The 27,109-nt window shown below is 44.5% G+C and overlaps 1 protein-coding gene across 2 annotated transcripts in view; it reads right to left on the reverse strand.

The window, feature by feature from the left end:
* RBM18 (RNA binding motif protein 18) overlaps nt 1–27,109 on the reverse strand; it is a 320,439-nt gene that overhangs the window by 230,210 nt on the left and 63,120 nt on the right. The window contains exons 1-2 of one of the 2 annotated variants that reach the window (XM_069609660.1): nt 24,104–24,241; nt 23,849–23,967 (exon numbers count right to left, since the gene is read on the reverse strand). In XM_069609660.1, coding sequence (XP_069465761.1) covers nt 23,849–23,961 — 113 coding nt within the window. In that variant the 5' untranslated portion in view covers nt 23,962–23,967; nt 24,104–24,241. Of the gene's footprint in view, nt 1–23,848; nt 23,968–24,103; nt 24,242–27,109 lie in introns of those variants that run through there. The other variant, XM_069609659.1, reaches the window with a different exon arrangement.

Genomic DNA, 27,109 nt, shown 5'->3' on the forward strand with positions numbered 1-27,109 from the left:
TGAAGGTCCAATGACATGGAGTTGGAGGGCCTGAAGGATCTGAGAAAGTGGGACCATCTTAAACCGCTCCTTCCTAAGAAACTTGTTCAATTATCTCAAGTCCAAGATGGGTCTCACTCCTCCATCCTTCTAGGGGATTAGAAAATCTGGAGAAGACCATCCTTTGTTCCTCTCTGCTACAGGCACGGGCTCTAGAACACCTTTCTCTAGCAGGGTCAAGTTTTCCTGCATTCGGAACGGATCTGGAACTCTCAAAGAATGGCTCCCCGGTGGATGGTTCTGAGGTCTCTGAATAAAGGCGAGGCAGTAACCTTGGGTTATGGTTTTTAGTGCCCAAGCATCCCAAGTAATGTCTCGCCATTCTTTCAGATGCTGAGACAGTCTGCCTCCCACTGGGGTGTCGAGACTCAAGACCTCAGAGAAGCAGTGACTGTTGGTAAAGAGGTCACTGCTTGAGCGGGCTTTGCACCTCTCCCTCGTCCACTACGAGGGACTCTTTGGCCTCTTTGCTAGCCATTCCTCTCGCTCTTCCAACTGAAGAGTAGTAGCAATGTTCCACTGGAGTGAAAAGGCTGAGGCTGCATAATAGCAGCACCAAAAGACTTTGCTGCCCTCTTCGAGGTCTGCAGCATCAAGACTTTTGTCAGTCTTGCTGCCAAAAAGAGGAGACCGGTCAAAAGGCATGTTAAACTGCACATCCGGTGCAAATCTTAACCACTCAAATCTGCGAATTACGGTGCTTGCCGCCATGGCTCTGCTGATGGTCCTTTACAATGGCCAAGAAACCGTATCTTTCATCCCCTTCTGCAATATGCTCAGCCGCCATAGAAATGCAGTCCCATAGAGTGTATGTGCACTTTGACAAGGCACATGTTGTCACAGGTGTCTCCCCTTCTCACCTGTCTGTATGGTTTGCTTGTGATCTTCGAAGAGGTCTTCTTTCGCACTGTTTGGGTTTTGTATAACCCTGTGCGTGGGTCCTCGGGTTCCAGCGTGCGGTTCGTGACCCGTCTCCAGGAAGCGTTCAGATGTCTGGGAAGATGTCCAGGAAATGGCGAGGTGCGCACTCGGAGAGCGAGTGCGATGGCAATCCAGGAATGCAAGGTGAGGAAAAAGGGTAAGGATGAAAAGATGAGGAAATTCAGGGGACTGGGAACCAGGAATCCGAGGAAATCGCTGTTCGAACTACGGCAGCACATGTCGGATTACTGCAAGCGGTAGCGTTGAGATGCGCAGGGCCGTGGGGGCGTGTCTGCTTTATAGAACGTACAACCCGGAGACTGGCAAACAGTGTTCCGCGTTCAGCGGCCATGTTGGGGGTATTGCTGAGCTCAGTCCCTTATGGGTCAGGGACCATGAAGTCCAGAAGGGAAGCGTACGAAGGTTCATGACACATGTGGAGTTGGCTGATTTAAGAGCCATGCTCCCAGCAGAAAATTCTTTTCTTGACCAGACATCTGCCCTTTTATCATGCCGATCCAGTGGTATGGTCGGATAAGCTCCCTTTTTAGAGATAGCGGTTGCTGTCTGCACCACCAGACTTTCTGGGGTAGGATGTTTCGTCAAGTAGCTGGGGTCACTACTTGGACAGTATTTCCTTATTTCCTTGTCAGGTTCTTATTTACTGCCAGACTTGACTCCAGTGCTTCCCAATCTGAACTTACTCTCTTTGAAGAGCAATACAAAAGGGTAAGATAGGATCCCTTTGAGGACCTTTGTGCAGGATATCTGTACGTTCATCCTGTTTGAAGGGAGGGTAGGTCTGCTCTATCCCAGGTAATCCACTACCTTGGTCATCAACTGCCTGTAAGAGGAATCTCAATGCTTGTAACGCTCACCTGAACTCTGCGGGAACCTTCTGGAACTCCAACTGACTTCTACCTTCCTGGGAACTAGACACAGAATTTCTGTGAAGAAAATAACAATTTTCCCTTCCTTAGTTTTCTTGTTAAATAGGAGGAACAGACTGGTAACTATAGGACCAGCGATAGCTCACCTCGTTATTTAATTTGGTGAGCTCTCCATCCTGTTCTATACAGGGGCGCAAGTCCTGAAGATGGGACACAGGAGAATGTTTTCTTTTATAAGGGGCTAAATGGTCTCTGATGGAGAGCAATTATCACTGGGAAGAGGAATGACTGAAACCCTATCCTAATTTGGCCCTAAAAGGGGCTAAATGCTGTGGTGAGATGCATGTGTAAAAATACAGACAAAAGAGCAGTGAAGAACTATTACGACTTGCCAACTTCCTCACAACAATGCGTGACAGAATAGTAAACCCTTAAAACTAAGTAGAAGGGTCAAAGAACTACTCAGTCGGAAACATGGAAGCACCTTATGACCTTGCGTAATATGAACATGAGTGTGACCAAAACATTTCTGACTAGAAACAAACTTCCAAGGCTAACTCCACAGCCAGGCACGAACCGTTAATGACAACGTAATACCCTGGAATGCGTGAGGAATTCTAGTAACATTTATACACAATTCAAGTATCTGATAAGGCAGCAAACGAAACAAATGCATTCGCACATCACTGGGAATACTTGCGTGAGAGAAAACTGCAACGGACTGTGAGGTGAGGAGACCGCAATGACAGGACTCCGGACTATGGACTGTGACGGAGCCGGGGCGACTGCAAACTGGAAAAAACAAGAAGGGAACTAATATCTAGTAATAGTTACTCAAGGAATGAACGGTAATTAAATGTGGACAAGGAATATTTAAGCTGTGACAGGAAACGGAGGTACGCGGCGAGCGTTCCATCTGAACTCAGACGAACGACGCGAAGCGTGAGCTTCCTGATGGGCGGGGCTTAAATAGCAGGCACATGAAAACAACTAGACCCGCTAGCTAACTGACTAAGAGGCACCACCTAGCGGCCATTAAAGAAATTCCAACCACCCATTAACATGGGGGAATTAGAATCAATAACCAGCTAGGGCAAATGAATTCCATATGAACCTGTATCTTAGGACTAGTATGGGGAAACCTAACCTGTGGTCATGACAATGCTCATCTGACTCAGGCTTTCCATATTGCAATTCAGGTGAAGTGTCCACCCCACTGGCTGGCTGCAAATTTTCATGCAGTTCCTTCAGTCAGGATTCCCCCGATATGAAACTATCAGGGACATTTGGTGTGCCTTACTGCAAACCAAAGGGCGCATCATTATCAGACGGCTCATTGTCCTCATAAATAGAGGTCAGAGATTTAAAGAAATCCTTTCTTGGTAAAGGAGTGAAGGTTTTCTCAGGTAAAGGCTTTCAAGATTTCGAGCCAGATGCCCATGGAGCCGTCAATGTCCTTGATGAAGACCTTTTCGACGTCGATGGCACTGGAGGCTTGGATGGCGCTGTTGGAATCAATGGTGCTGCTGGCGTAAACGACCTTGACTCAAAGGATCCCTCAAGGATTCCTTATCGTGTCGTGGCCTTGACGGCTCTCGATGGGAATCTGGCCTTCCCATTCGGCCGAGTGGAGGCCTTAGTGGAACAGGATATAGACCTCTTCGGAAAGGAGTCGGTCGAGGACGTTGAAGTAGGGGATTTATGATGCCGCTTCTTCGTCTACCTCAATGACGATGAGTGGTGGTGGGAGTCACTTGTTGACCTGGACCTTTGACTTCTTTTGTTGAGGAGCCTCGCCTCTCGCTTCGTCAGAAAAAGGCTTTTTCGAAAGGGATTTTTTTAATGGAATCTACCTACTGCCAATTCCCCCTTCTGCTCCTTCAGAGCTTTTCCGATCATCGATTGACACTTTGAACAGGCCGAGGTCTTGTGCTTCACACCGAGAAACCACCAGCATACTCAATGCAGATCCGTCAGCGACATCTTGGCATCGCAGTCGTGACACTGTTTAAACCTGGTTTTCGAGGTAGTCCATGTCGAAGACAAAGACATTTTTTTATATTTCTCGAGGACTTTTCTGAAGCGCGTCGTAGTTCTTGAAGCGCAAACAATCAGAAAAACGGAACTGAAGCCAAAAGGCGATGCACGTGCTATATATACCTTCGATGACATCATCCTTGAGACAGAGGCCCTCGAGGGACATCGAGTCCACTGCACAGTGCCCTCTGCCGAAAATAAATTCCGAAGCAGCTGGATATTGGAAATATCAAAGATGAGGAATAGGTGGGAGGACACAATCCATTCAAAAGGTTAGATTAGGACAGTGGACGGACTTGTTTTGGACAGTCACCTTAGTTAGTAAAATAGTTAGGGAACACGCCATAGACATTGGGAAAGGTGGGTCTCATTTTACTTTAAATAAACTAAATGGTAACCATGTCTTCACAGCATTCACATCCTCCTGATCCTCACACTGCCTGCCATGTCCATGATAAATATGCATATGAAAATGCTTGATGAAATACTAACACTAAGACTCTGGAAATTCATTTCTTATCCGATTAAGATTCGCAATCAGGTTTTGTACCGGGTCGAGGTCCAAGAGACAAAGTTATGACATCATTACACATACTACAGCAAGAAAGTCAATTCAAAGAAGACAAATTCGTCCTGCCCCTTAATGCCGAGAAAGCATTGGGCAGGGACGAGTGTCCTTATTGCTTCATGATTATGAACAGATGTGGGTTAGGATGGAACTTCGAAGTGGCGCTTTTGTACATCACCTTGACAGCAACAATCACAACTAATGGTTTCATCCATCTCAACACTGTTCAATATTACCAGAGGAACAGGGCTGCCAATAATCCCCATTTTTGTTTCTTTTGACTATAGCGATGAATCAGAGGATGTCGTCCCTTCTTCCCTGGGGGGGGGGGGGGAAGACCTTTTCCATGGGCCACAGTGGTGCGTCCACATGCACCAAGGGAGGATCACATAGGAAAGGAATTTCCCCCGCCCCATTGGATTGGGGACGACCATCACCAGAGAACTTGGTATAACCCTGCATCCTCCTTCCCCGACCCTGGACAGAGCGGATATATTTTGCTGTCAACTCAGTCCATCTAACCTATATGACAACACTGAAAAGCCAGAAAGAACAAAGTATCATGTATATAGCTTTAAGGCTGGTACTGGGACGAAGAAGATGGCCACAAGTGCAGGGATCTCTTGTGAGAAGCAGAGCGAGCAGTCTAGCTTCCTAAGGCCAGTGACTGGCCCAAAGCAGTACATCAATCCCACGCAGGAGTTTCGAAGGAGAAGCTCAAGCCCAAAACGCAGGCAGAGCAGAGACCTGAGCGAGATAGACATCCCCCGAAGAGGAACAGTGGGAGCCATGCATGGGAGCAGCTGACGCAAACCGCAAAGGAAGCGCGTACCAGAGGAAAGATAGAAACCAAGCGTGGTCAGTTAGGAGAGGACTACTCGCGTTGCTGTGAAGTGAAGTGAATCTTCTCTGCCTCCTAGAGCCCAGCGAAGCGCTGAAGAGACAGAGCAGCAAGAAAAAGGCATCAGACGACAGAGCCGCTGCAGACCCCACGGAATGCTAACAGAGCCTCCAGAAGGGACACAGCTGCCCAGGTACCGCAAGTACCTCCAAGAAGGAAGCAAACGGGTACCTGGTAGAGGTCCAGAGGAGCAACAGGGTGAGCTCACAAACTGGAGAGAGAGAGAGAGAGAGAGAGAGTGTCTGGGACCAGGAAGCCAACGAGAGAAAGTTGTATACTTGGCAGGAGAGTGAACCAAGTGGATAAGCAACAGTGCGAATCCGGGACCTGCACCCATATGAGAAGCTAAAGTTTGCTTTAAACAGGTTCTGGGACCCTGTGAGAGAAAGAAAATCCACTGGCTTGGCAGGCGAGAGAAGCAAGCCACTTTTGCGAGTCTGGTACCCGCACCCATATGAGAGACTGGTAACAAGAGGGTCAAGAACCCTAGAACTGACCAAAGGAATCCTACGCGTGGTAGCAGAGCGTGCCAAGCTGCTAGGATATAAAAACTGAAATCAAGAAGCAGTTCTTCGTGGATTATCCAGTAACTTAAGATAACAAAAAGACTAGGGGATAGGAGCACAACCCTAGCATTGGAGTCCTTTATTGTAAAACCTTACTTTGCATCACTTTATTTCCAGTGAAACTGGGAACTTTTCTATTGATTGAACACAATTTACGTTAAGAAGAAATCATCCTTGCACTGTTACCTTAGATTATTAGTGTTCGAGACAGAAGTAGGTTTTGGGACACGACAGTGGCAGACTTTTTAGTTTTGGACTTCATGACAATTTCACTAGTTAGCTTTGAGGTAGGGACCCTCGCCCCCCTTAACTTTAGGGATAGAGAGGCCCCTTTTCAATCCCTTCTTATTTAATAAAAGTCTACACAAAAACATGCCACGCCTTACTTATGTACCCTTACACTGCACACATAAGCAATAGCAATTAGGAATCCCCAGTGAGAGATATTAAGGTCCCCTTGAATGCAGATAATTCTATACTTACAATTAGTAATACTACAGAATCTGTTTGCAACATTATCTTGCCGATTATAGCATTTATTTTCTTGGTATACGATATTCTGGGACAGATGTGAAGCCCTGCCCTTCTCCCCTTACTCGCCCAAAGATTTAAGGAATTTCCACTTGAATGGGGTCGCAAAAATCTAAAATATCTTGGTATTAGATTGAATGCAGGCCTGTACATATAGGGAAAATTAAACTAGAATGGTGTAAATAGTCTGCACATAACCTCTTCCTCTTGGCAAGAAGGCCAATGTATAAAAATGATAGAGAGGACCAAAGCCGAGGGTCAATAAGCAAAAAGAAATATAAACAAACAACATCTGAAGGCTTACTTCTCCTGAACAAAGAATTTTCGTTCCTGGCATTGCAACTTCCTCAGATACTTCAAATGAAGACTGATCGCTGCTAAACCGCCTATTGGGTTCGCATAGAAAAGCAGATTATGAATCGGTTATGCAGGGGGATTTTTCAGATTCGCACCTTATAAATTGAGAAACCCAATTTTACAGATGAATGCGCAAAACGTGGGAAACAATTCACAAGTATGTATACAAAGTGGCTTTGATATGGCATAACTTTATTCAGATAAACGCAAACACATTACATTGGCATAACAAGGTATTGAAACATTACAGTACTTGTTCAATGCAGATGATGCGTGGTTAATATTTGGAGACTAAGCATTTCATGTTCATCTCCTTTCACATACTTATTACTATAAACCAGTGGTCTGCAACCTTTGCCTGGCCAGATGTCTTGGACTACAACTACATCAGCTCTAGATAGCACAGTGAAAGGTGAAGGGATAATAGTAGTTGTAGTCCAAAACATCTGGCGAGCTGGAGGTTGCAAACCCCTGCCATAGACGGAAACCCACATAACATCAGTGCCAATAATATACTATGCTTTAATAGACACAATATGATAACACGGCCCAGGAAAGTCCCAGATGATATGGAGTCAGTCAAAACCAAACAAAATAATGGAAGTAGACAGAGCTCAAGGCAAAACCCAGCTTTACTGACATTTGAAAGCAGTGACAGCATACAAGCATCAAAATCTTGACACTCTCCATTAATTCAATACAAACAATGCATTACATACTCAAAACTCGTCATTGCTGACAGCAGAATCTCACGGTACAAAACCTAAGGGGACTAAGGATTGGTTAAGGGCGATTGGCTACATACAGACTCCAAGTATAAAACATTTAATTGGGTCAACAGTCTGATGGCTCCACCTGGTACCACATCTGAATTGATAAAAAATAAAAATACATTGTCTCTGCACTCAGATTATTGGTTGGATTATAATTTGCTGCAAAGTTTAACCAACCAACCTTGAACGATTGACAGGTTGTCAAGAAATAAGCTAGCCGCGAAGTGGACTGACAAGTGTCCAGTCTGCAGTGTCTGCTGGTTTCTCTGCTCTTGCTTGCTGCTGCTCCTGCCTCCTAAGCAATTCCTACAAGGAAGCATATACGATACAGGCATCCCCCACAAAGCGGGCCGCGAAGTGGACTGAAGTGGCCAGACTGCAGTCCACGGCCCGAGTGCTGCTGGGTCTACCGCCTGTTGTAACGGCTGCAAGGTACTGTGCTACAGACGTGCTTGGTGAGTGCGCTCAACAGTCCAGACCTCTTTTTTTTTTTTTTAAACTATTGACTTGAAATGACCTAGAGACTGCAGGGAATTTGTCCCTTTGATCTAGGCTTGCCGCTTTCTCCATTCTGGTGGTATGGCGCACCATGCTCTGCTCACGCCAACTTTTTGAGTACACTTCCAGTATGAGATCAGGCCTCAGAAGCCAATCTACTCAAGACGATCAACCAGAACTACTGGCTCCAGAATGCTTTGCCAACAGCAGTATTCACGTACCTTTGGAGTCTGCCTCGCTCTGCAAATGTACTCCTCCCTCTTCCAGCGCTCAAGCGGAATGGTAAGTACTCCCCATTAATCACGACTTGAAGGGTATCCCCCAGCTTACCTTGAACTCTGATGACCAGTTTCATCCGGTCAGCGTTGAAAACGTGGGAATTGTTAACCCACGAGTCAAAGGCCTGGGGCCTGTCTAAACTCAAAAAAGAAATTTGCTAACCTTAAAACCCCTCGATCTAACTCTGTTTTCTCCCCAATTGCCGGCCAGCGATTCATGGATCAGTTTTGTGAAATCAATCGCCACAAACATGGAATACAAATCTGTGGCTCCAGTGAAAGGAATGGCCATGCTGGATCACTCCATTATGAAGGACCAAAGTGCGATGGTCGCGAGAAAAGATCTTACCGACCTCAGCATAATCGAATTTGCCGACCTGGCCCTGGAAAATAACTTCAACATTGTGATTCCAGCTAATGATACGGTTGGCAGTGTCATTCAACAAACATGCGATGCATCCAATTTGGCCTCTCCATTGGACTTAACCAATATCATCGATGAACACTAGATTACCAACAAACCGGATGGTCATTCTCGTGTTAGGTCAGAGTCCTCAGCCAAGGCAGCCGACCTTAAACGCTGCAATGCGTCACATGCTCTGTAAAGTGGACAAAAGAATTAATCCGACCCGCCCTATCATCTCTGCACTAAATATGGTCTAAAGCTCTTTTGTTGCTCTGTATGATAACATCTGGGATGAACTGAAGACCACAAACTCAATGATATCTGAGGTGAATGGCAAACTTGCCACCATCAGTTCTGAGTTGCATTTTTACCTGGTTGGGGACTGATTGGCAAACTGTGGAGGTGGGCTTAGGCCCCACACTGGAAAAAGTGTAGTCTCCGACAAGGTTATTGAGATAGCCGAATACTCTGTCGAGCAGTCTGCCAAAACTGTCTCGGCCTCTACCTCTGTCGCACCTTCTTCCCATTGCTGTAAACTGAAAGAAGTCCCTTTGCCCTCCCGTCCAATAAACACGGGCTGTGTTATGATTGATTCCACCCAGGAACCTTTGTTCCCTCTTAACTTGTACAAACAAGAAGCGGCTTGCGAGGGGTCAACTGTGTCCCGTGACTTACCCTCGCCAAATCGACATAGGTAAAAATGGCTAAAAATACAAAGAAAAAACTTCTGCTATCCTGGAAAAACATGCACAGTGCCTTACGACTCAATTCCAAGCTGTTTTCCCTGTCAAATATGTCTCCATTGCTGGAAGAAGGGAGAACGTTGGAACCAGTGCCGGTGAAGCCATCTACAGCAGACTTTACCTCTCAGACAGACTCTGTGCCCCAGGGCAGTTCAACGTCCCCAACTACCTCTCTATTGAATCAGAGGTGTCATGTGTGATCTATTGCCTAGGCTTCCTGCAACTCAGGTAGTCCAAAACATCTTGCAACTCCCTAATAGCTCGAAGTGCATTAATAACCTTTTAAACCGTGGCATCAGCTGAAGGGGGAAAGGCTACACTGTCTGAAAGTGATAACTTGCTACAGTCTTTATACTGTCCAGATACTCAGGTTTCTAACCACCTTATTACTTCTGGTGCGGGAGGGGGGAGGGGAGTGCAGTTAACCCCACCACCATGGGTTCCGCTCTCCCCTCATCACAGCAGACCTAAGATTGTAGGACCTTTTCTCAAAACCTGGAGCAATGGTCGTATGGTCCGCAATGCCCAGTCACTGAAGCCCTGGGCCAATCCAGCAATTCTGGTTCTGGGGGCGTAGAAAAGTACGGGCAATGGACTGCTTCTGGTGCTCGTGCCTTGGAGAATCTACCCCGTCCGCCCCCAATTTATAGCCAACTCTGGCAGCAGGAGTGGGACAACTCCTGTGGCGACTACACACGGCTAACATACATCGGCCAATTAGGGCCCATTCATGTAGTCTTGAGCCCAACAGACGTAAATCCTAAAGCATATTGCAGCAAGTGAGAAATAATGATCAGTTGGGCAGAAATGATAGAAACCAGGCGGGCCATAGGAAAGAACCGACTCAAAGTAAAACTCTGTTCTTACTAAAATTAACCAGCCTACTGGGCCCTAACATCTCGGTTTTCTTAAATATGTCTAATATCCTGTCCATTTTAATTCCAACATGGTCAAGGAGCTGGTCTACTCTTAAAGGCTTAGCCTACAAGCTCTTGGCTTTGATGTCTGCAGCATTAACTCGTAGGAGGGTGGCGACATAGGTCAACGAGGGGGCTCGCGCATTATGGTTCATCCCACGGGCCAGCAGGTAAGAAAAGTGGATAATGTTGAACAACCTGATGGCAATAATATCGATTGGCCGTCACTCACATCAACACTGTGGCGTAAGCCCGATCCACAGTCAATTTACTGGTGGCTCTCCTATGAAGAGAGATATGCCCCTGTGCATTCAATTGTGGAATACGAGGGGGAACCAATATCTCTTTACCAATCTGCTTGCTATGTCTACCCTTAAAGAGGCAAACTGCATCTTGCTCCAAGAGACCTGGCTGACTGAGGCCCCAGCGCTCGATGGCTTTCAAGTGTTTAACCAAGCAGCAAGGACCAGTAAGGGTGGGAGGGCATCTGGAGGGCTTCTAATTGCTGTGAATTCGGCTTTGGGAACGTCTGCTGTAATCTTTGATGAACTCCCATTTCGGGCCATGGAAATTGCTTTGACCTGACTTTCAAGCTGTTAGTGGTGAATATTTATTGGCACAAGGGGATTGCTGAGCTTTATTTCCTAGAGGCGATCTCCAAGTGCATTCTTCTATGGTCAGCTGGTAACCCTATTGGAAGGGTCAGGCTTGCAGGGGATGTAAATGCTAACTGTTTTACAGGATATGGGAAACGATTTGATTGAACTACCGTCTGAAATGTTCTCCCAGAATTTTAAATCCCAAGCAGGAAGAAGCTGGTGCATGGCTCTAGAGGCGTTGGGACTTCATCCACTGAATGGGACTTTGACAAAGCAATAAATATGCAAACATGGTTTAGAGGGGTTAGTTTATCGACTCTGGACAATATCTTTGTTGAGGATTGTTGTACTTCTTTCACTGTGCTCAGGAATGAATGGAGTGATCATGTCATTCTAAAAGCTAAATTCAATATTGTATTAATCACCAGGGAAATAAATAGATTTGTCGCATTCACGTACTACTCCTACAGGTAATGCAATTCGCTGGTCTGGCACGAATATTACGATCCTGAACCAAGAACTCCATTCCATTATGTTAACAACCTTGTTAGAGTGGAAAATTGAGACTGAACATAAACAGGTTTGAGGACATTATGTCTGAAATGGTTACTGTGTTAGAATTAACACTAGTTTAGACCTATGAAACCTATTAGACCCACCCATACACATAATGAAGAATTGGCCTTAGCTAAATCTCTTATGAGAAAAGAGATCAGAAAACGTATGGCCTCAACCCACAATCTTGTGACAGAAGTGAATTCTGCTAAGAAAATTAAGGAAAAAATACAAGAATTTCTGTACGTCCAAGAGAGCGATAATGATGCAGCGTGACACTGAAACCAAGTTCCAAGTCCTGATTAACTCCAATGTGGGGTCGTTTTGGTCCCCAATTAATAATCAAGACACTTTTACCATTACTAAGCAATTAAACGCAGTTCCGGAATTTCCACGGATCCGGTTATTTCAGGATCAATTTGGATCTTCCCCAGAGAATGATGGTAATGATTTGTCAAGATGTACTGCTAAATCCGATTATGTTTGGCAGTCAGAATTGGACATAGAAGTAATTCACAACCTATTAAAGAAATGCAAGAAGTCACGAGCCCCAGGTCCGAACAGCCTCACTAACAATACCTTTAAGGCCGAACCGGTTAACTGGGCGAACGTGCGGTTTTTGCAATTCGTAAGTATCCTCAACACTGGAGTAATGACATATTCTTGGAGCACAGCTCATGTTGTACCAATTTTCAAACGAGGTAGCAGGTCTGAGCCCAAAAACTATCGACTAATCGCATTAATTGATGCCGATTGTAAAATCTTCTCTTCTCCCTTATTAATTCATCTGGCGCAATGGGCTACTTCTATGCATAGGCTGAATAAACTTCAGACTGGTTTTCGCAAAAGTCACTCAACAAATATTAATGGTTTAACTCTAAAAACTATCCAAGAACCGGCTTGGGCAGCCCCTGCCGGCTGTACTTACAAGGCTTCAATAGATATAGCTGCAGCTTTTGATCACCTTGAGCGGAATCGATTTTGGATTAAATTAGCAGACTGGGCATGCCGAATGGCCTTTTGCAGCTAGTGATGGGAGTTTGCGTTAACACTGGCATCCAGGTCAGATTAAACAAAAAAGGTGATTTATTGAGCAGCATACGCTCTTATGTGGGACTAAGGCAGGGTTGCGTTTTGGCCCCATGGCTATTTAACCGATACTGGTCTGATGCGGCCAATTGCCTTGACGAAGTAGGCTTAATTACACCAAGGTGGGCCCATGTAAAATATCATGGATGACCTACGCTGATGATTTTCTGCTATTTGATAAATCTAAGGTCGGTCTTCAAAGACTCCTGAACAACTTTTAGACATATGCTAAAGGGAATGGGCTTTTAATAAATCCCAGTAAACCAGGATGTTGGCCTTCACAAAGGGAATGACAAAAAAATGGAATCCTTCTTGGTCTGTGGAAAACGTAGGGATTCAAGACTAGTGCCCGTCTTGTTTATTTGGGTTTCTAATTTGGCACACATTCGGGCTTAAAAAAAAAATCATGAGATTCTGTTACAAAACAGATCTCTGCTTCAGAACCAAATATCAATATTGATCGCAAATTCAGAAGATTTTCTCTAAAACCTGAACTAATACTTTATGAAGGCAAAATAGTTCAGAAACTCATATGGCCTCAAATCATATGGTGATCCTATCTTCAAATCTCTGGGTCTGGTTGAGGCCAAGATGTGGCGTAAGATACAGGGGGGTGGGGGGGGGTTCCCTAATGCGATCCTTATAGATTCGAGTTAGGAAATATCTCCCTAAAAGCTTGTGTTGAATGGTGTCTGCTATCTCTGTTCTCAAACTGAATTCCCCAATTCCTGACTATTTACAAGGTTTTGGGTGCCGCTTTTAAGAACTCTAATGACTCCCTAAGGAAGTAACAGTTCCTTGTTAAGTTTGGCCAGAAATGCAAAGCAATCCCATTAAGAATCCTACTGGATATCAACACTTTAATTGCAAAACGGACCAAGATTTAAAAAAAGAGCCCCATTTGATTTAGACTGGGTCACTACGACTGACCTGTTCCACTCTTATCCATCTATGAGACATTTAGCCCATGAGCACAAAAGACTTGGGACTCTCTCCATTCTGTTCTCATAGTTCCCAAACCGATACTACAAGGCTCTTCTCTTGCGTCTCCGCTGGAACTTGCTTCCAATGAAGGAGATCCTACTCAGGAGAAATGCATTACTGAAATCAATAGTGGCTGCAGATTCTGTAACTCCTCTATTGAGACTACTAAACATTTGCTGCTAAATTGGGAGGCCTTAATTGCTCGCAGGGTGAGGTTTATGGGGCCCCTTTGGGTGTACCATACAAGGTTGACAGATGAACTCCTATGGATGGGATGTTTGAATACCCAGAATGTTCTGGAATGCCTCGCAGTTTCGGCTTTCTTTAAAAGTTTAAATTTGATGTAATTTTACCAGAATCTGATCTAATTTTCTTTTTTCTACTGTTGAACTATGTTTAATTAATATTTTATTACCCGTTTCAACTTTTCTTTTTGAATTGTATTACTATGAAATGTAATGTACTGATTTGATGTTTCTGAGTTTATCTTGTATTTATCTTGTTTTGTAAAGGATTGTCCTAGACCAAATACAAATAAAAAATAAAATAAAAAACATGAGCCAGACAGGAGTAGGGGGAAGAGAGGTCTACAGGCTGCTTTCCATTCAATAAAAAAAAAAGAGATCATCCCCTATTCCTAGGCCATGAGCCAGGGTGATTTCTTTGTACGATGTCTCGTGTCTGGGTGTATGTGTAAGGAGTACACCAGGTGTCCGATCTGTGTTGGTTTCTAATGAATAGACAGTGTTCACCAATTATGGGTCACCTGTGATGGGACCATGGTTAGAGTTATTTTACCAAGCATTTTATTAGGATTTTAGCTAATATTAATATGAGTGTTAGGGTTCTTTTACCACTAGGGATACTATTGGATTATTCTGCATAGACTTTTCTTGGCTTAGTCTGTGTGCACCTGGCTAACAATGGTCAGTTGTGCTCGTCTCAATTGTAATTAATCTGGGAGTATACTTCTGTGTCCTGGGAATTGCTAGCCCGTGCCTCCTCTGCAAAGTCATGAATCTCCCTTGCTTTGCGGTAACCTTGGTTCTGGTTGCTGGCTAATGAATGAGCTCTGCACAGAGCTGTATTTCTGGGATTTCAGCATCTTGAGTTCTCGTGAAGCCTTGACCCTTTTGTTTAATTAGAAGCATGTCGCTGCTTCCATTTCAGAAAAGATGGCTGCCCATCAATGTTGTGTTTCTATGTTAGTGAGCCAACGCGCGTTGTTCATGTTGTATTCAGCTTATACATTGCTTATGTTAGTATTCTTCATGTCAAATGGATGCTATATCAATATTCTTCACGTATAAATGCATATTCATATTGAGCGCATATTTACTTTGTGTCCAATGTATGCACATGTATTGTCCCAACTTTAGTTTGGTTACTCTTGCCATCTTCGGCTTAGATCGTGTCCATCTCCTGCTGTACCATCCTGGGATAAGGGCAGTATGGTTGTCTTAGAGAGTAGCACTTAGTGCAGTATTGGGCCGAGGGAGGGGCAGAAGCTATGGATGACATTCATCTGCCTCTCAACAAATACAACGTACAAACAGCTGTGTATGTAGTGATGATGATAGGTTATTTGTAACACGATTAATACCCAGGTTTCTAAGCGCAGACCCGGGGATCGAACCTGTGTTGCTCTGTGTCGTCTTGCTTCCAAACAAGCACGTTACCCCCGAGCTATCCTCCTGAGGAAGACAAACTACAGCTAAATTGGTCTGACTTGCAATGGTTGTTTACAGTATCAACCCACAATTCCTACATTAAAAGAGAGACGGACTAACGCTTACACAATTTAAAATCCTCCATGATTGGTATTGGACCTGTGATGAATCCTGCAGAGTCCTCACAAAGACCCTACCTAAAGTCTCCTCCCAGGTAGCCAGGGAAAGGCAGCCACTTTGATACCATCCGTGGAGGTGGTATTAGCCGGGAGGATCACCTGGGAGTATAAAGGCCGGAAGGGAGCGTGAGGGCTCGGTTAGGTTAGAGGCGGTATTGGTCTTCCTCTAGTGAAGAAATATCAGGAATGCCAAAATATGCAATGGCTTGTTGACACAAAGGACTTTTATTTTCCCCAGTTGAATATCAACGAAGGGTGAAAACATTCATGACCACTTTTGCATCGGGAGAAATGAAACCCCTAATCATGGCGATTCATAGAGCTGGAAGCCCTGAATCCCAAAGGAATAGTAAAGATAAGCCTGTAACTAATACCAATTTAAACCCTGAAGATCTTTATTTCTCTGTAAAGTCGAATCTTTCAATTAATCCTTATTATATTCCTTTCAGGAATAGAATTAAGGAAAGAAACAAGCATGAAATTCAACTTCTCACAAGAAAAGCTAATTTTTACATTATGAACTCAAAGTGCCATAATCCCCAAGGTAGTGGGGCGAAGAAGAGGGCTGAAGAGGCATGAAACTGCAAAGTGCAGCTTGTTAAGGGAAATGACCCACACCAGAGTGGGACGGGGAGGCTTAAAAGGCCCCCTCAGGTGCAGGCCATTAGTAAGAAGAAGGAGCAGAGCAGTAGTCGTAGGTGGAGGAGTTGTCAACCCTACAATTTGCAGCAAAAGCAGAATCTGGAGGCGGAAGACAACGCCGGGACCACTGTCGAGTGTCGAGCAGTTGCCGGGCCTGAGAGCGTCTTTACCTCCAGAAGCCTTAATTGCAGAGTTTGCGCAGGCAACAAAAGTTTAGAAGGCTTTCCCCACAGAAAGAACAAGTTACTTATCCCTGGTAACGTTCTATTGACTGGATGTTCCTCCAACGTATTCCTCATCTTTGACATGTAATGTCCAGTTTCGGCTGCTTCGGAAAACTTTTTGGCAGAGGGCGCCATGCGTCAAGTCGATGTCCCTCAGAGGCCTCCGTCGAGGGTGACGTCATTGGATGATATAAGTAGCACGCATGGCGCCTGTTGGCATCAGTTCTGTTTTTCCCCTCCTCGTGCAGCAGATATGCCTATAACATAGGCTTGACAGTACTCAGCCTTGTTGGAACAACAGCGGTTATAGCATGGGAAATTCTACAGAGGGGTAGGATGGGAGGGCGATGAGTAATACGCTGGAGGAAAATCCGGTCGAAAGACTGTTACCAGGGGTAAGTAACTTGTTCTTCGAATGGATTGTGTCCTCCAACATATTCCTCATCTTTGACAGACTCCCAAAGCAGTAGCCAAGATAGGAGGAGGGTGAAGAATTTAGACAAGCAGACCTTTTTCTTTTTTTTATTAAAAGGCAGAGTAAAGGACTGCCTTACCAAAAGCAACATCCTGAGCATGGGAGGTATCCAGAGAATAATGCTTAGTAAATGTGTGTATTGATGACCACGTTGCAGCGTCACAGATGTTTTTAATAGGAAGGACCCCTTGCAGGGCAGTCTATGTGGCCATGCCTCTGGTGGAATGAGCACGCAAGCCCTCAGGAGGGTCCTTGCCAGCCAGTCTATAGCATTCAGAAATAGCAAGTATGATCCACCTAGACAAGGTCCGTTTAAAAATAGCCTGGCCCAGTTTGTATCCTGTACACAAAGAGCTAGTCGTCCACTCGCACTTTGTACATTCTGGAAATATAAAAGCTTAATGCTCTCCTAAGGTCCTTACTAGGATGCAGAGAATAGAAAGCTGGCTGCACCATTTTATGACTTAAGTGAAAGTCCAAAACTACACTAGGTAGAAAGGAGGCTTTCACTCTCAACACAACCCTGTCCTTGTGGAATATAGTAAAGGGTGTCTTGGAAGAAAGTGCCTGCAACTCGCTCACTCTATGTGCAGAAGTAATAGCAAACAATAGAAGTGCCTTAAATGTTAACAACCAAAACGGACATGCGTGCAAGGGTTCAAATGGGGCACCCATCAGAAATTTCAAAACCAGGTTGAGGTCTCAAACCGGAACCTGAAAAGTAGAAGGCGGGAACACATTTGTGAACCCTTTAAAGAGTGACCAGTGGGATCTTGAAATAGGAGCATTCTTTGAGCCCTTAAAGATTGAAAGCGCTGCCAGGTAACCCTTAATGGTTCCAACCTAAAGACCTTTGTGTGCTAACGAAAGCAAAAAGGATAGAACATCCGGAGTTGTACACTGAACTGGATCAACATTCTTTTCCCTGCACCAGTCGCAAAATGTGTTCCAGCGACAACGGTACAGAGCCTTTGTTGCTGGCCTTCTGGCCGAAGCAACACCTCCATCACTTCATCCAGGAGGTCCCAATCCTTGCACCTCAACCTTTCAGAAACCAAGCGTGAAGGTTGAGAGTCTTGATCTCGGAATGGAGAACCCAACGCTCCTCTCGCGAGAGAAGATCCTCTCTTTATGGAAGATGTATCGGAGGACAGATGGACATGTCCAGAAGGTCTGGGTACCATGTTCTCCTGGCTCAATCCGGGGCAATGAGGATCATGTGGGTCCCGAATCGCCTCAACCTCCTGAATACCTGAGGAATGACAGAGACTGGAGGAAACGCGTACAGTAGTGGGAATTCCTAATCGACCACAAACGCGTCTCCTAGAGCTCCTCTCGGAGGAAATTCCGTTCAGCAGTACAGCCCTCACCTCCGGTTGACACTGGTCGTGAACAGATCCATCCACTGGAGGGGTTCCCCAAAGGGCAAAGATCTCTTGAACGACTTTGAGCTAGTTCGCACTTGTGGGAGACTGTGGCCTGCCTGCTCAGAGTGTCCGCCGCCGTGTTCTCCTCCCCGGCCAGGGAGATTCCTTCTCGTATTGCCCAGTACCATAGCTGCATTGCCTCTCTGCACAGTGGTAGAGACGCTACGCCTCCTCTCTTATTGCGGTAGTGCATGGCCACAGTGTTGTCTGTCATTACCAGGACATTCTTTCCCCGTACAGATGGCAGAAAAGCCTTCAGAGCTTGTCTAATTGCTCTCAGCTCCGAAAGATTGATGTGTAGCCTGGACTCTGATGGAGACCACCGATTGTCAAATCGTTGGTGTGAGCTCCCCAACCCATGAGTGAGGCGTCAGTTACTAGCGTGACCTCTGGCCCTGGTTGCCAAAAAGGTTCTTCCTTCCGAATATTTGCCTTGGAGGCCCACCACAGAAGATCCTGGGAGACACTGGTTGGAATTTGAAGCCAGTCCGACATCTTGCCGGAGAACTGGGACCATTGTGTCCTGAGAGCCCACTGAAGGGATCCCATTCTCAGCCGGGCCTCTGGCACCAGAAAAATACAGGATGCCATGAGGCCGAGCAACCTCAAGAATTTGAAGGCTGGAAGACTCTGGGCACTCTGGAATTTTGTTACCATCTGGAATTTGTCTTGAGCCCTCACCCTGGGTGGCGAGCACTTTCCCAAGGATGTGCCTAAAACAGCCCTGATGTACTGCAGCTGCTGGGAAGGTGTCATGTGGGACTTCTTGAAATTGAGGGAGAAGCCCAGTTTGTGAAGGGAGTGGCAGGTAACGTTGAGATGATCCAAGGCTTGTTCGAGAGAACGTGCCCTGATCAGCCAATCGTCCAGGCAAGGGTAGACGTGAATCCTCTTCTCCTGATATGCGCTGCGCGGGACATTTAAAGATGGTTTTCATTGCCAATCAGAAGTTGGAGAGAGGAGACACAGCAAGAGGCAGAAACGCTGGTGAAGGCAGACGCTCGAGAGAAGACCGGGCTGAAGCAGGCAGGTGCTCCCAAGCTGCCGCTTATCAGCAATCTGCACCGGAGTGGAGAGAGACTCAGAGGTGCATGGCAGGCTCCAAGGAGAAGCTGTGGAGGGGACCGGCAGCAGAGGAGAATGAAGCCAAACAGAAAATCTGCCACTTTACCAGCGAGTGAACACGAGAGAGCGAAGAGCTGAAAGCAGGTCTGTAAACCGGGGGGGGGGGGTGACATTTCCGCATTGTGACTTCGCCACGGCATAGACACCAGTGAACTGTCCCACAGAGATGGTAACCCCAGGAGGTACCAACAGGTACACAGACAACTGAAAGAATATTTTGAACCCTGACCAAGTAAATTAAAAAAAAGTGAATTTGCACAATTTCTCATGCCAGAAATGTCAATATGGGGAAAGCAGAAGCAAATATAATTATAAGCAGATGAATGATAATGATGAAGCTGAAAGGCAGAGTTTGGGTGTCCATATATGAGGAGTTTAAATGGGGAAAGGTGGACCAAGCATTGTCGTAAGCAAATATGTAAAGTAAATAAACAGAACAAGTCCTCATATGTGAGAGGTTCATATGGGGAAGATTGGGACAAGTGAAATTCAGAATAAATGAAGTATAGACAGTACAGGAATACAACTGTGCTATACTAGGAAATAAAGGGAACAATGAAAGAAGACCTGTAAATGGGATATATCAGGCAGTAAGCCCTTTGGGAAAAGTTACCTGGCAGGAGAGAGCACCATGTGATCTGTAAAACCCAGCAGGGGATACCTGGCACGAGAGTATACCAGGGGGTCTGAGGAAACTATTGAAGAATTCCTGGTAGCGGAGTATGCCAGGAAATCATCTATAAAGCAGTTGTGTAAAAGAAACACTTGGGTAAAAGAAACACTTTTCCTAGCTTTGAGAAACTGTTACATGAAAGACATTCCTGCCCTTCTTAAAGAAACATTATTTGGGGGAAAAAACGTATTTGCCAGCCTTCCTGAAATAATCCAGGGGAAGGGAACTACCCTTTGGATTCAAGGACTTCTCCTTTGGAGAAACCATTTTTTTGGATTTATTCAATCATTTCACCGGTTTGGTTAAAGAGAAGTCAGAAACACTTTTTCCTTACACTTTTTAACTATGCATTTCAGTGTGAAGGTAAGATATGTTTTGGACGCAAGGATAGTTTAATTTTTAAAACAAGGCACAGACCGATCTTTAGTTTTAGTTTCCTAGGCACGGAAACCATCTTTTGGTTAGGGACAAAGAGGCCTTTATCCAACCCTTTTCTTTTAATAAAGATGTCTGATGTTGAGAACACAACCACTTTGTGCCCGGCTCTCATTTCTGACCCCTCACAGTGGGCAGTTTGGTCCAGAGCGTCAGCCAGTCGACCTCAACAAAAACAGCTCAGTAGTCCACAGAGACATAGTAAAGCTCTGCATTTTTCTTGATGTATTTGTTAAAAAGATACTCTGGATGCTCCAGGTAAGTTACTTAAGTTATTTATTCAATTACATTAGGTATCCTTAAGATCAAAGAGAGGAACACACTGGCTCTTACCACCCAAGCTACTTATCTCCAACTGCTTGGGTTGGAATGCCAGCACACCCTAGCATTCTCTCGTTGCAAACCATACCAACTTGCATCCATCCACCAAAGGACTTCACAACAGTATTCAGCAGAATATTTACCTTAAATGAAGTAAGCACTTCTCTAGCACATATTCTTAGAACTCAGATAAAATAAATAAATAAAATTAAGCCCTATTACGACTGCTCCCTTTTACTGCATAAGCACCTCAATGTATTGATGTAGTGATGTAGTAGGGTATCAACACTATCGCACTACAAGTCTATTTTGAATATCACGACTAACTGCAAGAGAAGCAATAACAAAATTGCCAAGAATTCCAACAAAAAGAATGAATACACTCTTGTCCCATGACATAAGCAGGCATACAAGGACAGTTAGGTCACCCAGGAAAACAATCCCATTACTTGTAAAATATGTTAATCTGGTGCCACCATCCAGGACCTTATTGCACTGGTAAAAAGTGTAAAACTGCTTCACATCTCTGGCTGTACTTGTATGTATGCATGCATGTATTTGGGTTTTATATGGTGCAAACACACCCAGGAAGCTGCAGAGCACTGAACATGCCATTGAGGGGGAACATAAGAGGTAATAAGGATGCGTTACAATATGTAGCAAGAATATTCCGGCCATGGGTGTGGGGGTCGATGTGTTGCAGGAACCCATAGAACCTAGGTGGCACATAAGTACTGACTGAAGAGTACGGTCTTGAGTTCCTTCTTGAACTGCAAGAGTGTTGGCATAGTCCAGATCATCCGGGATGGTGTTCAAGGAGGAAGGCCAGATTCATGTTGTTTCCTTGTATGCCAGTTTAGTCTCGAGCCAAGCAATGGCCTGGCTCCTGGAGGAGCAGGACCCATCTGAGCTAAAGAGTTTAGCATCTCGGCAGGCAAACAGTAGTTTCCTTATAGGTGATGTATGCAAGCAGTCTTGAAGAGTAATCTGGCTGGTATAGGAAGCGAGTGCAGCTTCCTTAGGATGGGAGAAATGTGGGCAACTTTCTCACTTTCCTTTAGGTGTCATGCTACAGCATGCTGGGCAGCTCAAGGGCCAGATGAGTCACTGGAAAGCTGGTAAGGAGGAGGTGTCCCTCATCCATGTGGGAGATTACCATGGCCTGGACTAGTTGTGAAGGGAAGCGTTTTATCTTCCAGAGAGGGTTAGCTGGTAGCGGTTTAGTCATTAATGTTGTTGTGCTGTAGGCTGGAGAAAACTCGCTGGACAACATTGTCCAAGTCATCGCGAAGTAACAACAGGAACAAAAGGCAGATGCTCAGCCATAGAACATTTGTATGTCTGCCAGGAAGAACGTATTATCTGAAGTGTCTCCTTTGACCCCATAGGCACAGCAAGTAAGTCCAACACAAACATTGCATTCAAGATTATATCAAATTACCCCAGATCCCTGCTTTACAACTAGGACAAGCTACCACACTTACTGTAAGGTTTCCACTACATGACCAGGTTGCACCTTAAGACAACAACCTGCCAACCATTGTGTACTGGGGCAAGGGTTGTCTTGTTCCCTGAAAAAAATCCTAACACGTTTTGAAAGGAAGACCTACCCCAATACAGAAAGGGAAACACAGTTTCCCTGGCCTCACCGTGCCCAGCACTAGACTACAAGAGTGCCATTAGAGGTTAAGCTGATGACTGGAGAAAATAACCAGGAAAACCTTCCTAGGTGGGAGTTTGAGCTTCCAGCCCATCATGCCATGGCACAATCAAACTACTATTAAGTAGGTTTTGGTCCTCCTATCATACAAGTCTATGAAAAGGTCTACTGCTTTGGCCCAAACTCACAACTTTCTAACAGGAAAACAGCTGCACACCAAGCCTTAGGTAGAATGGCCCGACAAACATACTCTGCACATCATCATTAGGTTTAATTTGAGGTTACCATGTTCTGTGTCTCTAGTCTCTCTAGTCCGACTAAAAAAGGAGTTTAAACTGACGAAGCACTGAAAGTCCACCTGATCCAAATCACTCAAACAGGGGACCTATTACAATAAGTGCAACAATTATGCAACAGAAGAAAGCATTACAGCAATATCTTTATTTTGCTCTCTTAATTGCAGTAGCTCTTCCGGCATCATCAGATTTAGATATTTCTCCAGTCTACAGTAGCCTTTATTTTCAGAATGCAGGGAATGGCAGGAGGGGGCAGGTGGGTTGGCAGGGGTAAGAGGGGTGCCGCGAGTCATTGCACTAAAGGGGGACTTTGTAAACATTTAGCCCTCTCTCCACACTCCATTGTAAAACATTTATTTAAACGTGGAAAACAGCAATTATAATATTCAGTTCTGTCTTTGAATATGTTGAACAATAATTTCGATACCATAGCTCACAGCCCTTTCCTCATCCATCGTTTGCTGCTACCTTTGATCATTCATTGTGTTTTGCCGCACAGATGTGACAATAGCAGCAAACTAAAGATAATGTGTGTCCCATATTAACAAGGACACAACTGTTGTTGGTCGGATTCAACGTCTGCAAATGCTGGCATTTCCAGCATGAAATCAACGAATCATCAGCTTTGTAAAGATGATGCGCAGGTTTTAAATTTATACCCTAGTGGCACGATGAGCTTCAATTACACTTGGGAGGGGCCGTTGACCTGATGGACCATAATTTGCTGTGTGGTAAAACATTTTACATATGCAAGCAGGTTTCCCATTTAAAATGGACTGTATATCGATTCCACAAATGCTTCGCACATATTCAGAAATACTTCTAGTATAGTGTGCCTTAAACTAAGAAAGCATACATCCTTCTTACTGCATGCCTGAATCGCCCAAATTGGCAAATGCATGAATGTAAAGAACTTCAGCAAAAGTCAGTTTCCGTAAAGCACAGCTTTTTGCAGGTCTCATGAAGAAACAGTTTTTTTCCAATCTCAAAGGCAATGTTCTCGTTTTAAATTAGTCCAGCAAGTAATACTCCACTGTTGAAAAAACCCGGACAAGTGACCCATTCTTACTCTGTTATTTTGGGATCCAAATTTCCAATCCATAGTCGATGCCCTTCCTGCAAAGAACCCTCTGAAAGAATGGATGCGTTCTCCAAGGGTAGAGCGTTGGTCTCCTCCTCCATCGACCTCTGTTCAACAAAAGAGAAGACATTTAAATATGTACCATCTTAAACTCAAAAATGGAGTGTCTAAAATACAGGAGTTACTTCTACACAAGGCATGCTCATGAAAAGCCAACTACCTGCACTTATTACAATATCTAACCACTTAACTGCAGACGACACCGCCACCGCCACACAGGCCCTTGGCAAACAGTACCATGTCATGATTGAGGATGTGGAACGACATTGTGACGAATTGGATTCTGCCTCGCAGGAGTACAAGGATGAGTAGAGGTAAAATGGCCCACTCGGCCCGAACACTTCTACAAACCAAAATACAAGGCAATCATAAAGGTAAAACGGGCAAAATCAAGAGATACACCTCCATTGCCTTTTGTGGTAACGTAGGTCGAGGGAAGGCTCTCAAGAGGGGTGTAAAAAGGTGATCCAGTAGTGACTCAGACAACACAGTCCAAAATAAAGGGAATGTCCAATCAAGGTTCTATAACAATGTATACACTTTAATTAAACACACCATCTGCAAGTACAACGAAAAGAAATTACTATTCAAAACCCCACCCCAAAAGGAAAGGCCAGAGGGGATGCAACAGACTAGAGAAAGTAGCCCTTTTGCTTCAACGTTCCTATTCACAAGGCCTTCCAGGGACCGGGTTTCTCCTACTCCCTACTTTTCACATCTAACCTAACCTGGCTCCCTTCATTTTGTATCCCTTGGCAACAGGGTCGCATCATATGTGTTGATTCAGGCCCATCGGACCAAATCACTCCTACCTATGAGATGCAAATGAAAAGGTTGGGGCAGTTGGTATAATGCGTAAACTTGATTTTTCTCAGGTCGTTAACTGTATTGCTTCCAAGCGCCCGTACCCTGCCATTCGATTATTCTGTTGAAAATGCATAAACTACTGCCCCATTTGGGACTGCTGATCTAACATCTGTGATTGAGGGGTTTCACCCTCGTTTTGTTCACATCTGTTCTGCAATAAATGCAGGGCTTAGATTATTTTTCTTGCACCCACGGCGGTTTAAGCCTAGGTGGGTTGGGAGCCTAGGCCTGGTGTAAACCTGCTGTGGATGCAAGAAAATAGTAGTTTGCCCAGTACCATCTGTGGCAAGTAAATAATTTAAAATAACACTCCAGTAGTATCTCATGAGGTAATGCGTGTCATCCTCTAGTCGGGATAAACAAGGAAAGTAACCAATACAGTTTACCCAATGCAAAATAAACATGTATTGGTGGTAGAGCTGGATTTGAATGTGCAGCATGTGCTGGAAAAACGTATTTGTGCATGGATATTTAGAATGTGTTAACATGAGGCAGCCTGGGTTCCAATCGCGGCTTCCACATCACTAACATTTTGTGATCGTGGGAAAATCACATTCTCATTTGTGCCAGTCTGATTATTTGGAAAAACGGGGGCCACCAAATGCTATACAAAAGCTAAATAAAATGTATTGTGTTATGCCAGTGTTTTCTGCTGATTCACAAAGTAATCTCAGCTTATCCACACTGGACCAAATGTATTGGCTGCCAAAATTCCCATAATCTCCAAGAACCTTGAAGTGTTGGGCTGCACTATAGTCCTCCTACTCCCCTCACCTTTAATTCGATTATAAAACACTGCCCAACTTGCAAATGAGGAGACAGTAAACCTGACATTTTATTCTGCTTCCCCAGTTGACTACAATTAGGTGATCCTGGAAAAACCAATTTATCCTGCTGTTGCTTGTTTTCAGGTGCTAGAATTGGGATCCCCCTCACCCCCTAGAGGCTTTCACTGTTGAAGTAGGCTAAATATTCAGACTTAAATCTTTTTCATCTAATAATGCATTGTGGCATTGTATACCATTAGGAGAAACTGATAGAAAGATGGGACATATGAGAGGCAACGCTTAGCATTGGCAATTTTATTGTAAGAGTTTTGCAACATTTGATTGTGCATGCTGGAGATACACAACCGGAAAGTTATGTCTTGGAAATGTTCCTCTGCGAATGTTCCTCTGTGAAAGAACAGGCTGCACAAGTTTGAATAGGTTTGGACCAGTAGTGCACGTAGTACCACAGGGAGAAACTACTATTGAAACTACTATTGTAACTGCCCGATTGGAAAAAGTAAAAATGTATCTTTTAATGTGCATGTTTTGGTGCAAATTAATTAATACGTTTTTCAGTTAAAACATTTTTATTTGCTTATAAAATACTCCCACTACCAAATTGTATCTGGATTACCGGCTGCCCGTCTCTCTTGGGGAAGTTGGACCTACATCTGGCTAACATCAGTGCCACTCCTCGTCCATGGTCAGAACACTATCTTATTATAGCCAGCTTCAACAGATTAGGCAAGCCCTATGGGTCACCAAGAAAAAAAAAGGAGCAGCTAAAAATTAGACCTAGATGAGGAGCGACCACAACCCTCGTCGCTGAAACCCTTCAGGGAATATAAATCGTTACTGGACACCCTGGGGAGACCCTCTGCAGTAAACACAATGAGATAACAAAAAACACCTGATCCAGGCCCAGTCATTACCAAGAGAAAAAAACAACAAAAAATATAATGATATGACAAGGAGTTGGCACTTTGAAAGGGAAAAATTGGGCTCTTGAATGGGTCCAAAGAAACAGTTCACGGTTCCCAAATTCATATCTTGCCCCCCATTCAGGATTAGTATGCCTTTTTCAACGCTGTGCATACTTTCTCCCGAGTTATGCCATGTTGAAAGAGTGCCCTCAAAGGGCAAGATATTGTTGCTGGAATTAAAACCGTTCTTAATGGGACATGTGACTGTTCTAATAGATTCTTGACAGAGTTGTGTTGCTGAGGAAACCTCAATGCGGACGACTTGCTTATTATATCTGTACAAAACCAGATGGGTGAAACATTTTGGGATATATCTGGACTGTTGATTCAGTACTATCTGTTAACATCCCTTTCTGGGCGGAAAATATCTGAACATCAGTCAAGAAACAAATGTGGTTTATGTGCATTCTTGGAAGTACTTGTCGCACAATTGTTTTTAGGCTTCCCGCAAGTTAACTGAAGTGATCATTCCTAGGAGTTTTTCCTCTGGCACTGCTATGATGTAGGAGCTCTATGGTGAGGGACCAATTGCCAAATTATTTAATGTTCCAGCACATGTGGAAGTTCCT

This window comes from Ambystoma mexicanum, chromosome 8 (assembly GCF_040938575.1).
Source record: "Ambystoma mexicanum isolate Mex_15411 chromosome 8, UKY_AmexF1_1, whole genome shotgun sequence".
NCBI lineage: Eukaryota > Metazoa > Chordata > Amphibia > Caudata > Ambystomatidae > Ambystoma > Ambystoma mexicanum.